This window comes from Nilaparvata lugens, chromosome 7 (genome assembly GCF_014356525.2).
Source record: "Nilaparvata lugens isolate BPH chromosome 7, ASM1435652v1, whole genome shotgun sequence".
NCBI lineage: Eukaryota > Metazoa > Arthropoda > Insecta > Hemiptera > Delphacidae > Nilaparvata > Nilaparvata lugens.
The window spans coordinates 42,021,305-42,048,256 of record NC_052510.1 but is presented as its reverse complement, the minus strand read 5'-3'; the positions used below and the strand labels follow the sequence as shown (position 1 = coordinate 42,048,256).

Genomic DNA, 26,952 nt, shown 5'->3' with positions numbered 1-26,952 from the left:
TTGGCCTAAGAATGGATAAATATAATTTTATTGCATGAAACATACAAGTTATGAGCAACGTCAAATTTGAAAATATCAAATACTATTACTGTAAATAATTTACATTATTCAAAGCTAAAGCTCATGAATTTCAAGTTCAAAATACTCGTCAATAGGATGAAAAGGCCTTTTGACCAACCAAGAATATAATTTTCTTTTGATCAAGTGGAACGGAGCTTCCGCCCAAGCTTGTGGCAGGCTATTAAATAACATTATGTCAACAACCACATAACTATTCTTCGACTTTGATAATCTGTTGAATGAAATGTCAATGTGCCTTCCCCCCCCTTGAGTGATGAGAGTATATATTATCTCTTCTGAGGCGGTGCTCTGTCAGATTTTCCTTAGTTCAGGAGAGAACTGTGAATATATGAAGGTTGATTATAGCGTTAATTTCCAATTCTACAAACATGGGTTATAATCATCCTCTGAAGTATCAATAGCTCCACTAGAATTAATATTTCCACTATATAATCATGTTGACGTGTAAATGAGAAACAAATCTTGATCTCAAGTACTGGTCAGTGGTCTCCAGTTAAAATATTTGAATATTTTAACATTTTTTTGTTTTTGAATCTCCTCAACAATAATTATAAAATTCAACAGGCTCTTGTGCAACTGAGCCTCAGCCTACTTCATGCAATGTCGTTTTAAAATAGACGATGAAGAGATATCTCTTGGAAGCTACTCGAAGGATGAAAATCCAAATTAAATGCTGTAATTCACCCCGAAGACTTCTCCCACTGAAAATATTGACAACAGGGTGAACAGCAAGATGAGAATTCGATGAGCGCTAATATTAAAAAATTATTTGTCAGCCCGGGAATGGATAAATACTTTTAAAGGTCGTGAGCAAGTTATCCCAGACATGAGACCTGATTCAAATTAATGATTTTTCATCGCATAGTCACATTATATTTCAAATTTCCATCGGACATACAAACTGACCTTCATAAACTGACATGAAACTCAATATTCGGTAACTTCAAAGTAGCTTGTCTCTAATACCTGAAGTTTTCAGTTTATTTAATGGATTATTGTTATTGATTTGTAGTAGAAATCTTCGTTCAAAAAGGTTCGAAATAGGCCCACAGAGAGTGATTGTTTGAAAAAAGCATTTTTTGATGTGAAAAAGGCCAGGAAGAAAGAGAGGAACATTTTGATATAATGTATTCAAAATACAACGTTCCCCCACTTTCTATGTATATGAGAGTAGAATTTATCACTAAAAAAACACCATTTAGTTGAATTAGAGGAGTCATTCACAACAAAGCTGAAGATGGATAGGAATATTCACTATTCACGATATATATTGTGTTCTGTAGAGATTAGGGTTGAGATGAATGAAATTTAACACAAGCCAAATTTGTTAGCACTCTTCAAATAGTTTGTTTTATCCATTATAACTATTATAAAACGCATTTCTATAGTAATTTGAGTGATCATGAGTGAAATTACACATAGAATTAAACAGGAATAAGATTTATACATGGACATTTCGAGAATTACATAGAATTGATCACAACAGGCTTACACTGAAAATGTTTGCACATTTTTGTTCTCAATTCTTATCAGGTACTCATGTAGGCTAATAAAATAAATAATTACTATCTTATATCAAGAATGAAGCATACTTCTTGAACAAAACCCTATTGCAACAATGCTATATGTATCACTATGAATATATGGAATATATTATTATGAAAAAAGCATAATCATTAATATTGTTTTTTATCATATTTGTGCTCCATTGAGAGTCACATTATACTATCAGCACTCCTGGTAAGACCTAGTTTTTATTCTGTCAATTTGCAATATCATTAGGAGGTATCGACGCAGACTTCGTCCTGAAATTATTTGGAGGGTAGGGGGATCTTGAAGTAGCCTTTTCAAGCCAAGATGCCATCATTTGGAGAGTGTAACATTGGAGGCCAGTAGTTGTTGTCGAAAACCCCTCTGCGATCAAACCACTGCAACAGTCTGGGCACCATTCGCCGATAACTGCTTGCCCGCATGCATTTCACAAATGGGTTCAACGAGTCCATGTTGGATGGCACGACTACTCCACAGTGGAAGTCGCCTGGGTCGTTGATGACGGTTGCCAAAACAGCTGTAGCGCAGTACACGGCGTAACACTCAGTCGCCGCCATGTCCCGCTCCAGAACATCTTTCTGTAGAGTTGGCAGGCCTAGCACGATCAGCTGTTTGTTCAGCGTCTCCAGGTAACAGTCTACCAATTCGTTTGACTGTGTTTCACGTACCTGAAATGCAATTGAATTATATTAATTTATCACCCCAGAAAACAAATGGAAACTAGAGTAAGCAACACCGCAAACTTATTCGGTGATGTAATATATCTCATATATATAGAGGTTCCCTCTGTCAGCATTAATGAATTGACTGAGAATCTATCCATAATCAATGCTGACAATTTGAATTTAATCTTGATATATTGAAGGGGGAATTATTTAGTGCCTCTTCATCATTTCTAATGTGATGAAGGAGCTGATAACTCAAGTTAAGATCAAGTATTGATAAAAGTAGCAATACGTTTTTTTTTCTACTACATTATTCATCCACTCCCTTGTCTATGAAATTACTTTCAATAGTCAGAAGGCTACTCTATTTTTTCCACTAACTGCCGGTCGGGTTGTCTAGTGACCTGGAGTTTCACACACTTCAGTCTGCCAGCACCCCCTGGCTCGTGGATTCGAGTCCAGCCGGTGGTATAGACGTTTGTCTATTATCATCTCATCAAATCACCCACGAACAGACAAAAAGCTCATGTCAGCATCTTCCAACATAAAAAAAATTCGATACAACTTTGAACGATATCATTGACAGGGAATCATTCATATCGCACTCATAAGAATCATAAAATATAGGAGCGGCGAGAGTAGAGGGTATTAGAGCTGATGTTAGGAATGTTGACAAGTAATGCATGGATTGAAAAGTGTCAGAGCATTTAGTGGATCACTGAATGTAGGGCAACAATTAGAAAAAAGCTAAGAAATTAGAATACACGTATATAATTCTCAACTCTTTCAACTACCTTATGATACCCTCCAGGCTACTTCTTCTACTCTATCCTACAATAATTATTATTATGTTTCAACCCTATTATGCTCGATGCTCCCATAGATTGGTTTCATAGACACTCACAGTTGTTCTCCTTCGATCTACTGTACTACATGAAAAAGACTCTAAGCTGTTTCAAAGTTGAAGTATTTCAATCAATGCTTATTATTTATTATCGTGAAATTGAAATTATTAGAATGTACCTGCTCGTTAACACTGGACATGAGGAAGTACTGTAGGTCAAGAGCGGGGGTTGTGTAGCGACAGTTTTGAAAATCAATTATTTTTGCTTCCAAAACTTCCCCCGTTGTAGAGTCGTGTCGGAATAGTATGTTGTTTGTCCAAAAATCCCCATGGTTCAACACATTGAACGGCCCAACCGGTTTTGAAACCTATAGCAATAAGAACAATAATAATTATTGTTATTGTCACATAAACAGATATATATTTCAATATTATAACAATACTGTACCAATGGTATAATATTTATCAATATCTCTGATTTATTAATATGCATGATTATGGAAATGAATTAATCCAGCACAGGTGCATTGCTATCTTCCACTTGCACAATCCGTAGCCTTACTAGAGGTATTCACATTATGAAGTCTATGAATATGATAGGAAGACATTGTTCGCAGTTTTACTAGTCCGTAGCTTTTCATAGTTGTTAACTGGAATTCAAGTAATCCCGGTACGTCTGACAAACATATTATTACGATTGTTGATAAAACCACTGTTAATCAGATGCTGACTTCACAACTAACTTCACTATAAATAGTGACATGTCTCTATGTCACTTTAGAAACAGACAAAATGGTTGAGACTATGTCACCATAAAAACAGACTAGTGTGTATGAACAAGGAGTGAGGAACACTCATCTAATTGTCAGCACATCTGAAGGCATTTACTGGGGATGAATACAGAACTCCGATTGAGAAATTACAACTAAATATACTTAATACTAAAAAGAAATATACTTGATACTATACTTAAATATACTAAAAAGAAATGGACATGGATTAAATACAGCAAAACAGTTTGAAATTTATAAAGCCACCATCCTAGACAGTAACAACATACTACTTAATGAACAGTTGAATTTCAAATCCAATAAACTTTTTGATCACATTATAAACACCACAAATCTTCCTAACCGTCAAAACATTTCCGGTCTGCACTGTTGAAAATGATCGCTAGACGGTCGAAAGTGCTTCAGTCAGTAAGTAAAAGTTTTTTATTATTTACTTAATAAATTGACTGCATGTTGTGTTCAAATACATAAAAAAGTGTGTTAATACAAAGCAGCTCGGAATGGATCAAGAAACCATCACCTTTAAATATACTTCCTTACTACAATGACGAACATTCTGGTCATTCTGAGTTAGCATGAGTATGATTATCCACTAGTTTTACAAAGAATGTACAGTATATTGGATTAGTTTGGTAGTACAGTGTTTAGTTTGTAATGTATTTCAGATTTGATAGAGTTTTTAATTGTAGCACCCTACTCCCTACCACGCGTGCAAACTTTATGTGGCTCTCAACTATTATCCCCAAAGAGTTCACTTTTTATATTGCCTCAGAAGCTAGGGAAAGCAAAAGTGCTGAGTTGCACATCTCAAATTTAAATAATGCTCAACAAGCGGTTCTCAATTTGATGTAATAGGTGCAGAATGAGGTTTGGTTTTTTAGTCAGGTGGGAATCCCACTCTACACAAGCGGCTCCGCTGCCGCCAGGTACCTTTTGAAGGGTTTTTCACCTCAGAAAAATAAAATTGCCTCAACGCTCTCCATTCAACCTATGCTGACAGTCTCAACTGAATCTTACAATTACTTCAAATTTACTTTCTAACTGCCAACATTCCTTATCAATAACATGAACACTCCTCATTTCAGCATTGCCATCAGTTAGAATTGCACCCCTCACGTTTTACAATATTTGAGTTTGAATTCAGTTCAAATTAAGTTTAGTAGCCAGAGCATACAAAACAATACAGTAGAACTATGGTACGATAGGTTTCCACTGTTTTATGTGAGAACCACTTCTTTCTTACCTGTATTAACATGTCGAATATCTTATCGCCCAAATGCAGTAACGGTTCAATGTACTTCTGGAGTTCAGGCCGGTGGCAGCTGGAGTTCAACAGATCTTGAGCCAGATACAGAAATGGAGCTCGCATGAAGTCTTCAGCCGCTTCCCGCCTGGACTCCTTGAAGAACAGCTCCTCTTCCACCCTTGATTGGCCCTGATTGTGGAGTTGTCTGGCAGCCACTGAGCCTGCGTGGAACTTGGCGAGTGCTTCAAGGGCTACCACTGAGTGCTCAAAGTCCAGCATTCGTCGTCTGTCTGCCGGATTGAAACCCGACTCTCGCAGGTCTTCCAGGCAGATGTCTGATGGGTCCGGACCTGTAGCAGATAAGAATTTTCTCTGAATAATCATGCGATTGCTTTTCACAGACATTTAATACAATTAAATAATTATAGTAATTGAAATGATTATCTATGAATTAATTCTAGTAATTAAGTAAGCACTGTAAGCAAATAAGTTTGTGTTGTATGAGTTGGGTCTTCTAGGTAGATGACTGCAAATATTACATAAGTGTGATAGATAAGTGTGACTGATAGATGACTGCAAATAAGTGTGTGTTGTAGTGAGAGTTAGGTCTTCTAGATCGATGACTGATGGGTCCGGATCTGAAATTGGAAGAAATTTGTCTTCCATATTATCCCTTCTTCAGATTATATAGACTGATACGATTCTCTCCCCCAGGTTTTTTCATAAGTAAGTGGATAAGTACTGTCAGCATTAAGTATAGAATGTAATACCTGTAGTACTTTACATTCTACGTATACACACTGAGTGGATAAAATAATATATGTAAGTAAGGTCTTCCAGTCGTATGATGGGTCAGGACCTGCTGTAAGTAAACTATGGTCTGAAATAATCCCTCATCAAAATAATGTGATAAAATTTCTTTGTCAAGAAACTGCATATCAGTAAGTACCCTAAGGAAAATAGGAGATAAGTAAGGAGGTGAAGTATGAGTGTGTAAGGTCTTCTAGGCAGGAGCATGATGAGTGTGGACCCGTAGAAAGCAAGATAAATGTTCTAAATAGATCCTTATAGAATTAGTATAATAATTGCGCTTCGCGCTCGGCGGGGGCTTCGCCCCCTGCACCCCTATGGGGGTACGACTGTACAAGGGTGAGTAGCCGCTTTGCGCTTCGGCTGGATGACGGGTCGGCATCGCCTGCCGCGAAGGCAGGCTCTTTACAACTGTACAGAGGTGGGTAGCAGCATCCGCGCTACATGCTTCGACTGGGTGGCGGGCTTCACCCGCCCAATCGCCTTTTACAATGTTGTACAGTAGTTGATAGCAATTTCCCTGCTTCACGCTTTGTGGGGTAGAATGGGTTACATACTATAGGATAGGTAGAGAATAATTTATGGTAGGCTATGTAGAAGGAATTTATTTCAAGTTTGGGCGTGTGGTACTTCTGGAAGTTGTGTTATGTTGAATGATTGGATGAAATGAAATGAAAGTTGTCTGCCTTACAACGGGAGTAACCGGGAGCTTAACTTATCGTATGGAATAGCACTTGCCTTGGTGGGAACCAATTTTGGTTCACAAATTTAGCCTTCTAGGTGATGGGAGTTGAATTTTTGGGCTTTGAAGCACTCAAAAAAAGCTGTTTTAAGTCACGTGAATAAACTATTTGTTATCTGGCCCACAGTAGTCAATCATTCAATTAAAACAGTTGTCTCAAATATCATGCTATGGTTCAATTTCACCCAATGTACCTAGAATGCAATACAGTCTAGGTACATTGGTTCCACATGTACATTGACCTCCAATCTCTTGTAGGATTCTGAATTATATCGATATACACTGGCATAAAAAATCATATACAGTGTTTTACAGCAAGTCGTGGTTTCCAGGACACTCATTAAATCTGATGACCTATTAAACTTATGGATTCAATAATTTATTAGATTCAATAAGTATCCTATAAAACGGGCCTAATCTATTATACCTATAAAAGGCTAAGCCCCGACAGACTGAAATCACACCACAGCCCAAAACTACTGAGCCTAAAAACTTGAGATTTTGCACAATTGTTTATGGTAGCCTCAAAACATCCACTTAGAGAGGATTTTCAGAAATTTGCCCCCCTGAGGGAGAGCCCCCAAAAAATTTTGAACTTTTTAACCGCTCATTACACAGCAGAGTCATAAGGTACTTTTCTGTTCAGCTACGAAAAAAAATTAGATCTATGCAGAAAAATTCCGATCAGGAGCACACGGGTGTTCAGGAGAGGGCATTTTTCGAAAATTTTGATGTAAAATCACACTACAGCTCAAACTAATTGGCCTACAGACTTAAAACTTTGCACAAATATTCTTCAAACATGCTACACGCGCACTTAGAACGGATTTCGAGATATTTTGCCTCTAAGGGTTTTAAAGTATGGAAAAGGATCCTATAAAGTAAGGTTATGAACATGGTAAGGTGAAGGCTATATGGAACTGAGATAATTGACACATGATATTCTAACATATGTTGTAATCATTGGATAGCTTAAAATAGTGTTATCAATCACGAATCAATTTTTCGTTGGTTGAGAGCGCGAGTTTGCCACGTGTTTGTTCCATTGTTGTATGCTTGACCAGTTCGGTTTGCGCCTTCTATCAGCTGTATATGAAGTCTCATACAATCCAATTAGAACAGAGCACAGAAATTTTCTTTGGTTAGGAGTTTGTTAATAACTCTTTTTTCAAATTCAAATTTTATTGCTATGGAAAACCACATCGAAAACTTTCTCAATAGACAACAAGATTACAAAAACAAAATGTCAAACATATACCTACATTATTTGTAGCACGGCCAGAGAAAGACAAACTTGAGTAGTAGCCGTAAGTTCATTCATTATAACTTATATATATTTTTTGTTAATATTTGGTGAATAAGAAGTACAAGTTAATGAGAGATGTGAGTAATTCCTTATATTTGATCCAAATGGTTAATCATATTGTAGTAGTCGGGGTCACTGCAATAAAGAGTTTTTTCAGTAGCTAATAAATTTCATACTTATTGATTGTCCATAATGTATCCAGTGTCCATATTGAAAGTGATTGAACTACTCAAAATCAATGTCTTACTGGTCCATCATATAATATTTATAGTATTCCTGGTGATTGAGACTGTCTTTTATCAGCGTTTACTAATAATAATAAAGCTTTATTTACAACTAGTTTACCCGGCGAACTTCGTACCGCCAAAAAGTCAATGTATCTCATGTCACACTTGACTTTATTTGGCGACTCATAAATTTTATCTGACAATCAATATTTTCATTTACATCTCAATACGGACCTTCTATGTGCTTAGTCATGCAGCATTCATTATTCAAAAAACATATATTCTCAATCAATTGGTAGTAATATCCATCAGTAACGTGTTGAATTAAAAAAACAATAGATAGGTTAAATCAGTGTTTCAAAGATGAATTCATTGTTTTCATAGTTGTTGATTGTCAATAGATGGTCCAGGAAATATGCGATGTACGATGTATCACACAGAATTCCATAGTCTTTCCATCTTCCATTTTAGGATGAATAAGCTAAGCTAAATTTAAAAAAAAAATTGTAAATTATTCTTTTTTTCTTCAATAATTGATGAATGCAATAAGAACAGCTCTCTTTCATGAGGTGAATAATTTTTTTCAACATTTTCCAGTTTCTCTCAATGATAGGGGAGTGATAATTATTTGAATAGGTCTTCTAAAGAACCATTATCCACAGCTGGTACTAATCAACAACACTTCAACTCCAAACTACCGTTTTAATACCAGTAAACAATTTATCACAGGGTGACATGTTTATTACAGCTGGTAACTTTAGATGCTAAATCATATAATCACCATTATGATCTTGAATCATGATCATCTTTCCGTTCTTCGGTAGCCGCTCGGCCACAATTTTGAAAACATAGGTCAGTAAAATGGATTAATTAATAGACCCCCTTTCAAAATTTTTGTTCGGATACCATCCCCAATATTCACACAACATATTCCCAAAGTTTCATGCTGTTATGTCAAGTAGTTTTCAAGTCTGTAGGGAAGAAACAAACACCCAAACAGACATTCATTTTTATATATAGGCTATATTTACATTCGGCTCAAACAAAAGTCTCTCTAAATGGAGGTAGAATGATAAGGTTGACAACTTTAGTTCTGTTGTTTTAAGATTTTGTTTTTCAAATCACTTTCAAAAAGTTCATGTAGTACCTACTATTGTGTTTGAGACACTTCTAGCGCTATCATAGTTTCACCAATGTTCTGTTCCACAGTCCTATGTCTTGCAGTCGTTAACTACTCATATATCAATAATAAAGTGAAGAGCTGGCTTATTACACGTACGGGATAGGAGAATAATTATGTTTGACGCATCATCACGTCTGAACTACTGGACTAATTAACTTGAAATCTTGCATATAGATTCTATTAACCAAGGATGGTTATAGGCCTATTTTCAATTCTTCAAAATTTCATTACGTCAAGTTTTCAGTTTTTCAAGTTTTTAAACAGATCCTTACGGAGCACGGGTTTCTGCTAGTGTATAGTATAGGTACGTTCACCCAACTGCTTTTATATGAACGTCGGTTGCTTTTTCAAACTCACAAAGGTGAATTTAAAGTTTATAGCAAATTGATAGCAACACGACAGTAATGTTGTTCCAGTTTCTTCTGGAGGTTGCTGAGTTATCACTGCTCTCTGTAAAAATGCAGCCTTATTCTTACCATACAGTAGACTTGTTACAAAGTTCCCATCCAATTACTAGCCTATAACATTTTATGTGATACACATTGTCAATGGGCATAGCGAATTATTCTAGTTCAGATAACAATATAACAAGATAACAATTCCATGACACGTTTGGAAGAGATTTTATTAAATTTTGGAGTTTGTACTTTCAGTCAGCTGTTCAATGGGTAAATTGGCAGCATAGTTGTGTGTGATAAATCACATCAGCTCAATTGCATCATAGTTGGTTAATTAATCGACGCCTTTATAGTAAACCAAAGCCTACTCGCTGCACAAAAAAATATTCTAGAAAATTAATTGAACCAAAACTCTGTTCCATTGATGAAGTCAATCCTAACTGAACACAAAATTGACGAAATTATTGATAAAACAAATCAAACCAAACTAGTGACACCTATTTATCACAAAACTGGCATTTCCTAATTTTTTTAATCAATTTTCAACTACGCAAGCATTTTGTGAAATCGAGTAGGACATTGATAACCTGGTCAAATAAGTAACGGTTATTGTTTTGTTTTGTTTATTGAGAACTTCCGCTGTAACCTAATCATAGTTCAGGCTAAATATTGCACGTATTTCATTGATAAAAAACGTCTACAACTGGAATACAGTATTGAAGTTTGATCTTCATAGCTTTTAAGGTTACCTATATTCACAATGAATAAAAAATATTGGATTAGTAAATAATTAGTTCTGCATGGGTGAATTCTAAACAAACAGATTGTTGATAACAATTCAGTTGATTCTCAATAAGTGACTTTATAACATGAAGAGTTAGAAGTCTACAGAGTTGGATCCAAGTATTGTTCTCTCCCTTATCAATAGTTCATCAATTTTCTACATTTTATGAATGATGTTTTGAATTTTATTAATGATTGATAAAAGCCTCCTATTCAGTCGATTTCCACAAGCTAGCTACATACACTTTGATTCTTGGACTTCCTTCGATTTCTTGCCGTCCTCATAAATTCTATAAGATTGAACAGAATCTGTTCAATCAATCTGATGAACATCATCATCTGATTATGTCAAGTTCCGTTATCTGATAGAAATCATAAGTACGGCAGAAAATGGTACATCCAAAAATCGATGCGTGTGTAGCTGGCTTTATAGTTTGTCATGATTTTTCCTATATTTTTTTCCATTTATACATTAAACGATAAGTATAAGATATCATTCACTCCTTTATATTGAAAGCTACTGAACTGAATGTATGATGGGCATATTGTCTTCAATGTATTTGAAATCAATATTCCAAGTGAGAAAGCAGATCAATACTTCTCAATAAATCTCATGAATGGATTCATGAACTTCTAGTTCTAGGGTTTATTTCTTATAGATGATCTCATATTATTTATACAGTATTTTGAAATGGAGGTTTACCTGGTAACAGGGCAGGAGTCAGTTTGCAGCCAACCAGCTTTTCGATGACAGGAATAACCGTGCAGTAGGCATCCACTTCACGTTGCCACATTCCAACCTTGAAGAGAACATAGAACATTATCTGATTTGAACAATTTGAATTTGGAGAAGAAAACAAATGAAAAAATAATTTAATTATTCATAATCAGTCTATTGACTTTCGAATATTGTATTGTTTCGATGAATTGGTAGTTTTGACAATATTAAGCCTAACGAAAATCCAAATTGAGTGCTGTAAATCACCTCGGGGACCCCTGCTACTGCAAATATTGAAAACTAGGTTAGCTAGATGGAAATTAACATCTGGAGCTGTTAACCCTACTCTTAAAAATTTGCAGTAGCAGAAGTCTTCGGAGTAATTTACATAATTTAATTTTCATTCAGTATTCTCGTTCAATTATAAATCCTATTATATTAAGCGTGCAATTTCTATATATATATATATATATATATATATATATATATATATATATATATATATATTTATTTATTTATTCATATGGTTATGTGGTTATATGGTCTTATGGGTTTATTTATGTTCAACGGATCTCGAAAACGGCTCTAACGTTTTTAACGAAATTTGTGACGTAGTAGGTTTATGATATAAAAATTCGATTGCACTAGGTCTCATCACTGGGAAAACTTGCTGAACGACATTAAAAGGATAATTCATCCTTGGCTGAAACAACTGAGACTCTCGTCGTCTGTGAATAGTAAAACTCTGGTGTGGCGCACTCACACAACTTTCCTTCTCGTTATGAAAATTGATCACCTGACTCTAGTGTTCACGCCCATCACAAGTCTACTTATGAACAAAGATCTGAGCCAGCTGGTGAAAGGACAATAATGCTGAAGACATACGAGGTCTGCTATCTCTTCATAGTGAACCATTTAATAGAATCAACAGCTGCAAACAGTTTGCAATTGAATAATCACATTTTCTCGAATTTCGAGCTTATTTTCAATTTTAAGTGAAAATGTTACTAAACACTAATTGTAGAGATTTTCATGCTCAATCTTTTCCACTCGAATTTTTCTGTTTGAATCATATCTAGGACCTGATAATTAGATCTGTATCTGAATCATGATAATTGGAAATCTAAAATCAAACTTTGCATAGATGGGACGGTTCTCCTGAATTTTTACAGATATGGGAATTGTGGCAGTTGATATAGCCAGAGAAAACTCCTATAATGAGAATAACAACGTAGTGCATTTATAATATCACGCATAAGTTAGCATAAGTTAGTTCTGCATTGTCCCACCAGATCGCATAAGCATGTCAACAGTCGCTTGTAACGGCTTGAAATGAGTGGAAGGAGAAAAGTGGGCTGGCATGGGAATATGGAAGGAGAGTGTCAGTCTTTTGATCCGGTTTTTTATAGCTGCATCTGGCAGCCTGCCAGGCTTTCAACTCATTTCTGAGGAAGCCTCAACAATAATTATTATTGCAAGCACAACCAAAGGCCAATTAGTGGCCTATTATAAAAGACAACAATTTCATTCCTTTGTGACATGTAGCTTTCTGCTCTGACAACACTAGAGCTGAATTATGAATATATATAATTTCTATTTTTCTATAATCTGTTGATATGATAAGTTCTTTAATATGATAAGGAGAAGAAAAGGAGGATGATAAGAATAATGAGAAAAATAAGAAGATTTTATTATTATTCTCAGCTCTTCATCTTCTTCACGTTCTCTTCCTCTTCCTCCTCCATTCTCATCTTCATTTTCTTCTTCTTCTCCTTATTCTTCTTCTGCTATTTCTTTGTTTCTTCTTTTTCTCCTCCTCTTCTTCCTCCTCCTAGAAGAATAAGAAGACACGAAGAAATAGCAGAAGAAGAATAAGATGGAGATGAATAAAATGAAGATAAAAATGGAGGAGGAGGAGCTGAAGGAAGAGGAGGAGAAGGAGAAGAAGAAGAAGAATAAGAAGAAGAGGAAGAAGAAGAAGAAGGGGAAGAAGAAGAAGAAGAAGAAGAAGAAGAAGAAGAAGAAGAAGAAGAAGGGGAAGAAGGAGGTGATGGAGTAGGAGGAAGTGTGAGTGTTAACTATTGTTAACTATTATTAGGAGGAGAATCTCTTTTTTCAGAAAAATTATGGCTTCCATATACTTGATCAGGAAATAGTTTTCTGGTTGAATCTCTCTAATTAGAAACTACAACAAAATATAAGGGTGAATATAATTATATTAAAGCATGCATACCGCGTGGGGAATTTTCAGTAATTATTGAGAATTGTATTGAATACTTGCTCTCGTATTGTGAAACACATATTTCTCATTTATAATTTGTGAGAAGAATTCTCAAATGATACTTGTTCTCTTATTGTTAAACTCTCATTCTTTATTTTTTATTTGTGAAAAGGAAAACCAACTCTTCATGATCCAATAATAATGTATTTAATAAAAATGAATCATTAATTGAAAAGTATATGTATGATTATGAATTCATACTATAAGTACCCTACAATATATATTCCTTCTGAAAAAATGATAATTCTCTAAGACAAGTGGATTGGTTGGCCGCTATGGCATCGTATGAAAAGAGCACTGCTATCCAGAGATTGTCATTCTGGTGTAAGGGTGAGCATACCTGACTGGCAATTAGGAGGTAACGGGTTCGTTTCGTGGGCTGACAAATAATTTTTGGATAGTAGCTCATATTGAGTTTCCATCCAGTTAATAACCCTGTTGTCAATATTTGCAGTAGCAGAAGTCTTCGGAGTGATTTACATCATTAAATTTGGATTGACGTCTAATAATAATATTATCCATTAATTAGGATTTGAATGAATGCAATTTCTCTTTAATGTTCAATATTATGACGTTGTCATTCAATTGATTTCTTATTTTGTTCCATGACATTGAAACTTATTCATTTCAATTCACCTCTTGGACAATCTGACGCATGCCACCACCAGGCTCCGGCGCCGGGAGGCGTTTGACTATGAAGGAGGTGGGTTGACTCCTACCAGCCAGCTGAGCGCGAACCCGCACAATGCAGCTGGCGAAGTTCTCACCGGCAGCAAGGGCTCTCCTCACCGACCATGTCAGCACCTGGGCTGGCTTCACCTCAAGACATCGAGCTATGTACACCTCGTCTATGCCCTGTACGCTGAAATCAAATAAACAATTCAAGAATAATATATTTCAGAACAACTTCACTTCAACCCTGTACACTGGAATCGAATAGAAAGTTACCGTACTGCATTAGGATTCTAGGATAAAGTCGTTACATCTGGAGAGGGGTTGAGGATTGAGTTGTATAAATTGGATAGCGAATAGAACAACTCCACTTTAGCCCTGTATACTGGAATCTAATGAACAATTATATTAGATTAGGATTTTGGGATTGAGTTGTAGATCTTGAAAAAGGATGAGGATCGAGTTGGACAATATTTAGAAAGCAGATGGAACAACTTCACTTTGGATCTGTGAACTGGAATCGAATAAAAAGTTACCAGATTAGGATTTGAGGATTAAGTTGTACATCTGGAAAATGGTTGTGGATTGAGTTGGACAAATTGAAAAGCAGGGTAAAGGAAGAGGTCAACCCCATAGATAACCGAAGGCTAGAAGGTTTATGCTTTGTCTATGATTGCATATCACTGATTTGTTCATCACTACAAATCATTATTTGAACAATCTATTCTTAAAATATTCTGAAAACATCAGAAAACTCTTGCCTTGTAATGAAGCCTAGCTTCCTTTTTGGTTCAAGGTTTCAATCAGTAAGAAATCTTCTGGCGGTATTCCATAAACTAATTTTTTTGGGGTGCAGGGTTTCAAAAAAGGTCAGCAGTATTTGAAATGACTACTGGCGACCTGTTTTTGCATGCTCACCAATATAAGAGAGGGCAGAAGCAGATTATTCTAATTTTGGGGAAGTGCTTCATTGGGTTTGAGGGGAGGTTGTGTTTTAGCTCTTCAGTCTCACGATGAATTATTTATAGGATCTGCCTGATTATTGATTTCCATAATTATTTTTATTCAATATAAATTTTTACAATGGATGGAATCATTGATGAAAATCAATCTTGTCATCTATCTGTCTTGTCAAGACATTCCTTTCACATGTACAGACACTCTAGAACTCAGAACGAAAGAGTCAATGACCAATCCATTCAACTTGCGATCTAATAATAATTCAATTAGTAATCATCTCAAAAACAGCATCAACACATTACGAATCAAGGTCGCAGACCTAATTCCCAACTTGCTTACTCAAGCTCGCCAACTTCCACAAATTACGCAGTTAATCTATGGAGAGTCTTATCGGAGTAGAATAATTATTGTTAAAAGTCCAATTAATTGAACTATTTTCAATTGAGTTGATTCTTAAATTGAATGGATGGCATACTGTTACACTCAATGTAATCGATTGTACATTATACTGACAAAATAATTGATAAGCTTCAATTTTTACGGTTTTTTTAGCTTACAAGTCTGTAGTTTGGCATGAATATTAATTGGCATTTGGTATTCAGTGATCTATTGATTCAAATTATATTCAATTTGATTACATAAGACTTATCTTATGACAAAATTTATTATAATAAGCTTCCAAAGATGAGAAGAGCATTGTAGACGCATAAAGAACATTATTTGTTCCTAATCTCAAACAAAATCATGTTAATTTTGACCCATTAAAAGAAGTATTCCTCTATAAAGAAATTGTCTTTTTATTCCTTTTAGATCTGAATCAAGGCCCGTATGAGCAATAGCAGCTTTATTCGATTTTATCTACATCCAAGATTGAATCAAGCTATCGTCGCGATCATTTAATAATGTGTTAAATTCTAAGTTATTCTGAGTTTAAACCACCAGCTGATCCAGGTTCTAGTGGTGCGCGGGTAGCATGGATCAAAGAGATCAAACAGGGGTGACTGCCCCCTGCCATCAAGCCCAAGGACTTCCTAAAAAAATGTCGTCTATTTTAAACACTGCTGATCTTTTTTTGACACCTTCAAGAAATTGTTTTTGAAACATTACATCCCCCCCTCCACAACAAGAATTATTTCTGTTAGATATTATTTCCAATCAAATGAGTTTTAATAATATTTAACGTTCAGTGTATTTATTTGCTCAAATTGAAAAACATATCAGATGGGTTTTTAGATGGAAAACTAACCGGCAATTGAAACTAAATTTTTGATCAATGTAGAGCGTTTTTCATTCCTAATCAAAGCCTACCAGTATTTAATACTCTGTATACGACTATTCAATACTTCACTAACTGATAGAATCAATCCAATTGAGGTTGTTAGAAGAATCAGGAAGATATCATTAATTTACCGAAAAACTCCAATAAAAATGCAAAATGAATAATCTGCACATCCGGCTTAAGGTCATTATTTTAACTGTCAACACAAAGTGGATTGAATAATTGAAGAGGCTATTGACTTTTGAGAAAATCAATTGATACAAAATGTGGGTCATTTTTGATTGATATCTGGAGATTGATTCTTTTCTGATGCTAGACCAGGAAAAACAATAATTTATTATTCGAAGAATATTCATAGTGAAAAAAAATGCTTTTGAAACTCTTTTCCGTCAACATAGAAGCAGACCCTTGAGTGGAATGTGGAAATGAATGATAAATTCTGAAAAAAAATGTTGAACAATTTTTTTTCAATGAGTAAGATTTTTATCTATGAACAGAATGACGTCAATATTATGCTCCATAAATTCAGGATGCGTCACATTACAGCTGACTGCGTCTTCCGCAATTCTACTCTGATTTATTGACTGATTGTCATTTCATAAAAATAATAAATGATCATTTTTTTGTGAATAGTTTGAGCTCGAATATTCGATATAACTTGAAAATAGAATGGATTAACGTTTGAAGGCTGTTTTCATTGAGAATACAATAATATAATCAATGCTACAAACTACAATAATCTAAAAATATTCAAGATAATTGATTCTCCATCCAGTCATTTCATTTTATTTCATGAAGACTCAACTATTCAGAAACATTTTGTAAAAAGTTCATGGTCCATCTCAGCTCTGATAGCGATAAAATCAGTAATATAAATATACACTTTTCAAATAGGCTAATATATACACATTTTCAAGCGTAAATTTGGAAAACTATCCAGGCTGAGGGCGATAGTTATTCAAAACAATACTAGTGAGTTTATTGACTGGATGGCCAGTGCAAATTACTTGAGAAAAATTCTCAGAATAAATTATATTGTAACGAAATATTTCCGGTATTCCCGAAAATACAGTAATTAAAGGAATTCAATGCATTGGATTCCACAATTCCTATATCAGATATAGTTGATTATTTATTGTTGGCTCACAATTACCTATGATGGATGATTCAAGTAAATCATTCTCTCTCTATTCTTAAAAGAGCAACCTTTCTTGTTTCAATAATTATATAACTTCATCGTTAGGGATTCGATTCCCACCAGTTGATTCAGTAGAATTCACTTTTTCCCATGGCTCAATTGATAAATTTTCATTCTATTTTATTATTATTTCTATAAAGACTAGTCGCTAGGACTAACCAATTATTTCGTTCTCTTATTTCTTATCCTAGAATATTAATTTTTATTGCTAAAGTCTCCCAGTGAAGCCTACATTTCTAATCTATGATTTCTTTACTTTACATTATTTCACTACACTAATTGATAAAGTGACTGAATAGAATGAAGTTCCTTCCTGGATCGTTTTACTCATGAGTTATACTAATATCCATAATCATACCCATCATTCGTTGAACCAGTTCAGAGACAAGCTTAGATAGTGGAAGAAGAAGGAAGAAATCTTCTTCTTCTTCTTCTTCTTCTACGAGGAGGAAGAGAAAAAGAAGAAGAAGGAGTAGCATATGAGAGGAATAAGAATTAGTGGATCATGAAGGAGGAGAAGAGGATAAGAAAGATGAAGATATACTATACAATAGTGATAGAAAATAATAAATATTTAGAAGATGATGAACTGAAAACTTCATATTTTCTTCTTCTTCTACTTCTCTTTTTCTTATTCCTTTACTTCTTCTTTACATAGAATTCTTATTCTTACAGAACACAGAGTAATATAAATGATACAGTCATGATTCAGCTGTGAGAATGTTGGGATGAAATGCAAAGAAAACAGAAGGCGGTTGAATAATATTATTATCACAATAGTCCTATAATTGCTATAATTGCTTCACATGTTGACAGGTGTCTGGTGCCGAGTTGACTGTGTGTTTGCATCTGTGTGGTGTGTGTGTGTGTGTGTGATAGTGTGAAGGAGTGAGGGGCGACTACCTGTCAGTGGAGTGGGTTATAGAGTTGTGAGAGTATAGAGCCGACGGAGTGCGGAAGGGGGGTGAGCGAGACCGGAGTAGGGTTCTGCGCGCAGTCTACAATCTGGCAAAGGAACTACCTCGATTACGCATGAACAGTATGTCCTATTCCGCTAGCCTTCTGTAGTAATTCTGTGATATAGCTTATCAATGACTATTTGAGGTACAAATTTAATCAAAATCGTTGGAGCCGTTTTCGAGAAAATCGCGAAAACCCTGTTTTTGACAACATTTTCTCCGTTTTAGCCGCCATCTTGAATTGCATTTGATCGAAATTGTTCGTGTCGGATCCTTATATTGTGAGGACCTTAAGTTCCAAATTTCAAGTCATTCCACACACACACACACACACACACACACACACACCACACACACACACACACCACACACACACACACACACACACACACACACACACACACACACACACATAAAAATAACGAGCTAAGTTCGGATCCCGGATATTTATTCATTAATTAGCATTTGAATAAGTTCCACTTTTCAATTATTTCCATCTTTGGTCTGGCTGGCCGCTATGGCATCGTATGAAAAGAGCACTGCTATCCAGAGATTGTCATTCTGGTGTAAGGGTGAGCATACCTGACTGGCAATTAGGAGGTAACGGGTTCGTTTCGTGGGCTGACAAATAATTTTTGGATAGTAGCTCATATTGAGTTTCCATCCAGTTAATAACCCTGTTGTCAATATTTGCAGTAGCAGAAGTCTTCGGAGTGATTTACATCATTAAATTTGGATTGACGTCTAATAATAATATTATCTATTAATTAGGATTTGAATGAATGCAATTTCTCTTTAATGTTCAATATTATGAACAATTATATTAGATTAGGATTTTGGGATTGAGTTGTAGATCTTGAAAAAGGATGAGGATCGAGTTGGACAATATTTAGAAAGCAGATGGAACAACTTCACTTTGGATCTGTGAACTGGAATCGAATAAAAAGTTACCAGATTAGGATTTGAGGATTAAGTTGTACATCTGGAAAATGGTTGTGGATTGAGTTGGACAAATTGAAAAGCAGGGTAAAGGAAGAGGTCAACCCCATAGATAACCGAAGGCTAGAAGGTTTATGCTTTGTCTATGATTGCATATCACTGATTTGTTCATCACTACAAATCATTATTTAAACAATCTATTCTTAAAATATTCTGGAAACATCAGAAAACTCTTGCCTTGTAATGAAGCCTAGCTTCCTTTTTGGTTCAAGGTTTCAATCAGTAAGAAATCTTCTGGCGGTATTCCATAAACTAATTTTTTTGGGGTGCAGGGTTTCAAAAAAGGTCAGCAGTATTTGAAATGACTACTGGCGACCTGTTTTTGCATGCTCACCAATATAAGAGAGGGCAGAAGCAGATTATTCTAATTTTGGGGAAGTGCTTTATTGGGTTTGAGGGGAGGTTGTGTTTTAGCTCTTCAGTCTCACGATGAATTATTTATAGGATCTGCCTGATTATTGATTTCCATAATTATTTTTATTCAATATTAATTTTTACAATGGATGGAATCATTGATGAAAATCAATCTTGTCATCTATCTGTCTTGTCAAGACATTCCTTTCACATGTACAGACACTCTAGAACTCAGAACGAAAGAGTCAATGACCAATCCATTCAACTTGCGATCTAATAATAATTCAATTAGTAATCATCTCAAAAACAGCATCAACACATTACGAATCAAGGTCGCAGACCTAATTCCCAACTTGCTTACTCAAGCTCGCCAACTTCCACAAATTACGCAGTTAATCTATGGAGAGTCTTATCGGAATAGAATAATTATTGTTAAAAGTCCAATTAATTGAACTATTTTCAATTGAGTTGATTCTTAAATTGAATGGATGGCATACTGTTACACTCAATGTAATCGATTGTACATTATACTGACAAAATAATTGATAAGCTTCAATTTTTACGGTTTTTTTTAGCTTACAAGTCTGTAGTTTGGCATGAATATTAATTGGCATTTGGTATTCAGTGATCTATTGATTCAAATTATATTCAATTTGATTACATAAGACTTATCTTATGACAAAATTTATTATAATAAGCTTCCAAAGATGAGAAGAGCATTGTAGACGCATAAAGAACATTATTTGTTCCTAATCTCAAACAAAATCATGTTAATTTTGACCCATTAAAAGAAGTATTTCTCTATAAAGAAATAGTCTTTTTATTCCTTTTGGATCTGAATCAAGGCCCGTATGAGCAATAGCAGCTTTATTCGATTTTATCTACATCCAAGATTGAATCAAGCTATCGTCGCGATCATTTAATAATGTGTTAAATTCTAAGTTATTCTGAGTTTAAACCACCAGCTGATCCAGGTTCTAGTGGTGCGCGGGTAGCATGGATCAAAGAGATCAAACAGGGGTGACTGCCCCCTCCCATGAAGCCCAAGGACTTCCTAAAAAAATGTCGTCTATTTTAAACACTGCTGATCTTTTTTTGACACCTTCAAGAAATTGTTTTTGAAACATTACATCCCCCCCTCCACAACAAGAATTATTTCTGTTAGATATTATTTCCAATCAAATGAGTTTTAATAATATTTAACGTTCAGTGTATTTATTTGCTCAAATTGAAAAACATATCAGATGGGTTTTTAGATGGAAAACTAACCGGCAATTGAAACGAAATTTTTGATCAATGTAGAGCGTTTTTCATTCCTAATCAAAGGCCTACCAGTATTTAATACTCTGCATACGACTATTCAATACTTCACTAACTGATAGAATCAATCCAATTGAGGTTGTTAGAAGAATCAGGAAGATATCATTAATTTACCGAAAAACTCCAATAAAAATGCAAAATGGATAATCTGCACATCCGGCTTAAGGTCATTATTTTAACTGTCAACACAAAGTGGATTGAATAATTGAAGAGGCTATTGACTTTTGAGAAAATCAATTGATACAAAATGTGGGTCATTTTTGATTGATATCTGGAGATTGATTCTTTTCTGATGCTAGACCAGGAAAAACAATAATTTATTATTCGAAGAATATTCATAGTGAAAAAAAATGCTTTTGAAACTCTTTTCCGTCAACATAGAAGCAGACCCTTGAGTGGAATGTGGAAATGAATGATAAATTCTGAAAAAAAAATGTTGAACAATTTTTTTTCAATGAGTAAGATTTTTATCTATGAACAGAATGACGTCAATATTATGCTCCATAAATTCAGGATGCGTCACATTACAGCTGACTGCGTCTTCCGCAATTCTACTCTGATTTATTGACTGATTGTCATTTCATAAAAATAATAAATGATAATTTTTTTGTGAATAGTTTGAGCTCGAATATCGATATAACTTGAAAATAGAATGGATTAACGTTTGAAGGCTGTTTTCATTGAGAATACAATAATATAATCAATGCTACAAACTACAATAATCTAAAAATATTCAAGATAATTGATTCTCCATCCAGTCATTTCATTTTATTTCATGAAGACTCAACTATTCAGAAACATTTTGTAAAAAGTTCATGGTCCATCTCAGCTCTGATAGCGATAAAATCAGTAATATAAATATACACTTTTCAAATAGGCTAATATATACACATTTTCAAGCGTAAATTTGGAAAACTATCCAGGCTGAGGGCGATAGTTATTCAAAACAATACTAGTGAGTTTATTGACTGGATGGCCAGTGCAAATTACTTGAGAAAAATTCTCAGAATAAATTATATTGTAACGAAATATTTCCGGTATTCCCGAAAATACAGTAATTAAAGGAATTCAATGCATTGGATTATTTATTGTTGGCTCACAATTACCTATGATGGATGATTCAAGTAAATCATTCTCTCTCTATTCTTAAAAGAGCAACCTTTCTTGTTTCAATAATTATATAACTTCATCGTTAGGGCCAGTTTCACACGGCAGAGACCTCGCTCCTGGAATATCATATTACAGAAGATCATATTTCATATTTTGCAGCTCTCCTGTACTTTCACATGGGGATCTTACGAATAAGCCGACAGATCTAACAACTATGCCGACGTTTGCTCAAACCTATGACTCATCACTTTTTCTCAAAGTCTAACTTCCTTAAAAATATAGATAGAAGATTCTGATTTCGGATTTGGATTCAGCGACCCCAAATTCTTTAAAGCGTAAGTCCCATTTTCAAAAATACCCGAAAACAAGGGAGTTATAGCTGTTTTTAATATAGCTTTCCATTATCATATGATTATATAGTACATACTAAGATAATAATACTCCTGCCTCACAAAGGGACAGGCAAAGGTTTTAAGAAGTTTTTGAACACCTGAGAAGTTTATACATAAACATTTTTAATTTTAAAAGTTCTAGTTTTCCAAAAAAATATTGAACTATGAAAAGATGAATCCAAATATGAAATCATAAATCATCTCCACTCATCACCCAATAAAATAGGAGGAAAAGGAATGTTGTACAGTAAAATTCACTGAATTTCAATTGTCATTCAACAATCCAATTTATCAGGTTCAAATCGTTGAATATCACTTTAAATTCTCAGCAATTATTGACTATTTCTTTTACAATCAGAAAAATCTATTATGAACATACAGTATAAACATTGTGCTGATCTGAATCGATCTATGGTAATAATAGGATTGAAAGAATAGAAAATGTCATGGCATTCCAAGTAGTGATGTCTGTGTATTAGAACTGCTGAGTTGATAATGCATACTGAAAAAAGTCATGAATAGCTCAGACCAGCCTGGCGACTTTGATGCTTTTGAAACCGGAATCTTGTTTTATTTTTATTAAAGAATGATACGGAATGAAAACCATGTATCATAGTACAAAGCTTTGTATCATGAGTAAGATTGACAATCATGGCTTGTCGATTTTAGTTGCTGACCTAAATCCTCATTCCTCAGTCGTAGAACTATGGACCAAGCGCGAACATTTGCCTTTTATGTCATATACCGTCGACACAAACTTATGAAATTTATGAAAAGCTTGATAGCTTGAATAGTGATCTGATATTTGTTACACGTTTTTATTCTAAGACATAATATGTCTTGTAGACTAATTTTTAATGTTTCTTCAATCGGCAGGAAAACTTTGGTTTTTCAAAGTTATCTTACTCCCTTATTTTGGGGTATTTCCAGAAATCAAGATAAATAACCTACCAAATTTCCTACACGAATACAGTGTAAGTTGTATTATAATAGCTAGAGTACTTACGTACTGTATAGTACAGTACCTGTTCGTTTTTACCGTATAATTATATGATAATAGAAAGCTTTATTAAAAACAGCCATAACTTCCTTGTTTTCGGATATTTTCGAAAACGGGACTTACGCTTTAAAGAATTTGGGGTCGCTGAATCCAAATCCGAAATCAGAAATCTTCTATCTATATTTTTAAGGAAGTTAGACTTTGAGAAAAAAGTGATGAGTCATACTTTGTGGAAACGGCGGCGTAGTTGTTAGATCTTGCCTCTGCTTGCCTCGAGGGGAAAAGACGTGACAAAACGAGGTTCCTGGATAGGAGTCACCATGTGAAAGACACGATTTGACTCAATGTACTTCGACAAAAAAACGAGAACACTGTTCAGTGTTCAAGTTGCACGTCTCCTATCGTGTGCACGATTCCCACCAATAAATTGATTCAGTAGAATTCACTTTTTCCCATGGCTCAATTGATAAATTTTCATTCTATTTTATTATTATTTCTATAAAGACTAGTCGCTAGGACTAACCAATTATTTCGTTCTCTTATTTCTTATCCTAGAATATTAATTTTTATTGCTAAAGTCTCCCAGTGAAGCCTACATTTCTAATCTATGATTTCTTTACTTTACATTCTTTCACTACACTAATTGATAAAGTGACTGAATAGAATGAAGTTCCTTCCTGGATCGTTTTACTCATGAGTTATACTAATATCCATAATCATACCCATCATTCGTTGAACCAGTTCAGAGACAAGCTTAGAACTCCCGTTGAACGGGTGGTCACTTGTTTGCTCTCTCAATTAAAATCTTCAATGATTTCACTAAAGCACAATTTCTCGATCACGTGGGCATAACTCCAAGCAGGAAAAGCTTCTATCGTATTCTATGAGGAAAAAAATTACATGCTTTATTCTCAGGAAACTCTTCTATTCTCAAATAAAAACGAATGTGCTTCAATTTCTTCAGAAGAATTCTGTTCTCATATCAGTGTTGTTTTCGGTACCAAAAACATCCCAGGTACTTTTGGAACAAAAAATTATAACATGAAAAAATTCTGAATTTTCTACTTTGCTCCAGAATAGCTTTGAAACGCCTTTTTTAGGCTTAACTTGGAAGGTTTTTCCAGGGGTAGACCCTCCTGCTGGATATTCCCCCTGGAACATTGAGTACTGAATCCTATATTTCTATAAAAACTGCAATGAACCTTGTTCCATTACCAAAGCACCCACATGTGCTCACCCTTAGCAAAAATGTGAGTATCGTATCTCATAACTATGTCAGCACAAAATTTTTAATTCTAAAGCATCATCGAAAAATGTATTTTCAAGCAATTACATTTATAGAATCGGATTGAATACCTTGCTAAATAGAGAGATAAAGTTGAATTTGTCAACATACCTCATGAATAACATCAATGCTTTTAATTGGAGCTTAGGTGATACTTGAGCGTGGAACTCATTATTTCAACAATTGCCGTTATTATATTTTTTGTAAAAATGGAATAAAACCATCTTCATTCGTTTTGAGAATAAAAATAAGAGTTTAACACAGGAAAAATGCAAATTAAACAGTACAAGAGACAAAGGAATCTCATTGTAAAAGAAGCCCAACAAATGAAGATTCAATTAAAGGTTTTTTATGTACCTTGTTTTATGTATCTTGAATTCTCAAGTTTTTGGAATACTGAATTCAACAGTCGACCTACCTGCTATCAATAGCTGCATTCAGTTCACTATACAAAGTGGCTGCATTTGTTTGGCACGAATAGTCCCTCTTTTGGCGGTTGTGGTCCCTCTTTTGACGGTTGTGGTCCCTCTCATGGCGATGCACACACCCCACACACAGACACAGTGCTACTTCGGCACACGTGTGTCGACGCAGCAGAACTGCTGACGAATGCACTTTTTGTCGGCGAAAGGCTTTTGTCACCATTATGTTGTCCGACACTTCACTGGTCAAAAGTACCATTATTGAAGAATTAAAAAACAGTTATTATAGTAGTGACTGATGGTCATTGATCACTGACAAATTCTGACAGTCATTGATGATGAACACAGGAGAGCATAAGTTGCTGATTTTCACAGATATTCACGGTTACTGATGGTCGCTGGATGAATTTTACTGTCACTGGTAAAGGGATCTAGCATCCACTGATGGTCACTCACAATAATACTGTGTCAACTATGCTGGGACACAGTAACTAATGATCATACACGATTGCCATAGACCTACCGATCTTCAAGAGAATCCAACAAAGAGAGTTACTGTTTTTTGTAGGAAGTAGCCAAACAATAGACACCAATGGTTATTATTGATAAGAAATTATTATTTATGGAAGAACACTCTGATAAACTAAAACCATTTTGATTTCTTATTGATCAATTGCAGTGGTTATTATTATGTCACTGTGATCGATCAACACTCATAAATTTGCTATCGATCGAAATTACAATATTTTCATTGATTACTTATTGTGAAATTATAATTGAAGATTTTTTAGAAGAGCTGAATGTTTCTGGGTACGTCTGTGACAGAAATTCCTCACCAATACTGTTTATAGATCCTGATGGAAATTGCTGCTGATGAGTAGTGATAACTGAAATTCATTGACAATCACTAAGAGTCATCTATACCAACTGATTCATCTACAGAATCATCACAAATGAACCCTCACGATGATGTAACAATGCTGATTTTGAAGATGACTGGAGATTAATGTCAATGGTAATTAGAGATCACTGATGATGAGTGGTCACTGTCACTATGCTTGGAGATCTCTGAACGCACCGTGAAGCCTTCCGACCAGTAATGACCAATCTAGCGATGCTAGTCCGTTTTTATCAGTGATTCGCCAGTGAGTGATGACACTCTCACACTAACTCTTCTCTCTTCAAATTTTCAGCGAACGCTCGCTTGTGTGCGTGTGAAAGCTCTGATAAAAACTAACACGGTTCAATCGATGGCTGAGTGTGGAGGTTCAGAATTGAGGTACAGGGTTACAAATTAATGCTAGCCTAATGTGATGATTCCGATATTAGGTACAGCGTTTCAAATGCTGGTGCGTGTGAATGTTCCGATAAGAGAC

The 26,952-nt window shown here is 35.0% G+C and overlaps 1 protein-coding gene across 1 annotated transcript; it reads right to left on the bottom strand.

Annotated features, from left to right (window-relative positions):
* Positions 1 to 1,229: 1,229 nt before the first annotated feature.
* Positions 1,230 to 26,952, bottom strand: LOC111056311. The gene is made up of 6 exons (XM_039432808.1): positions 25,573 to 26,952; positions 14,263 to 14,488; positions 11,331 to 11,427; positions 5,176 to 5,528; positions 3,321 to 3,509; positions 1,230 to 2,300 (listed from the first exon to the last, which is right to left on the bottom strand). The coding sequence occupies exons 1-6, from the start codon at positions 25,833 to 25,835 to the stop codon at positions 1,929 to 1,931; spliced, it is 1,500 nt and encodes a 499-aa protein (XP_039288742.1). The 5' UTR covers positions 25,836 to 26,952; the 3' UTR covers positions 1,230 to 1,928.

Bases quoted from the DNA above. Each gene is read 5' to 3' on its own strand.
- LOC111056311 (XM_039432808.1), bottom strand. From the start codon at position 25,835: ATGGTACTTTTGACCAGTGAAGTGTCGGACAACATAATGGTGACAAAA. The intron at 14,489-25,572 runs GTAGGTCGACTG...ATTTGATTTCAG, and splicing joins AATGCAGCTATTGATAGCAG to CGTACAGGGCATAGACGAGG. The intron at 11,428-14,262 runs GTGAATTGAAAT...GTTCTCTTCAAG, and splicing joins TGCGTCAGATTGTCCAAGAG to GTTGGAATGTGGCAACGTGA.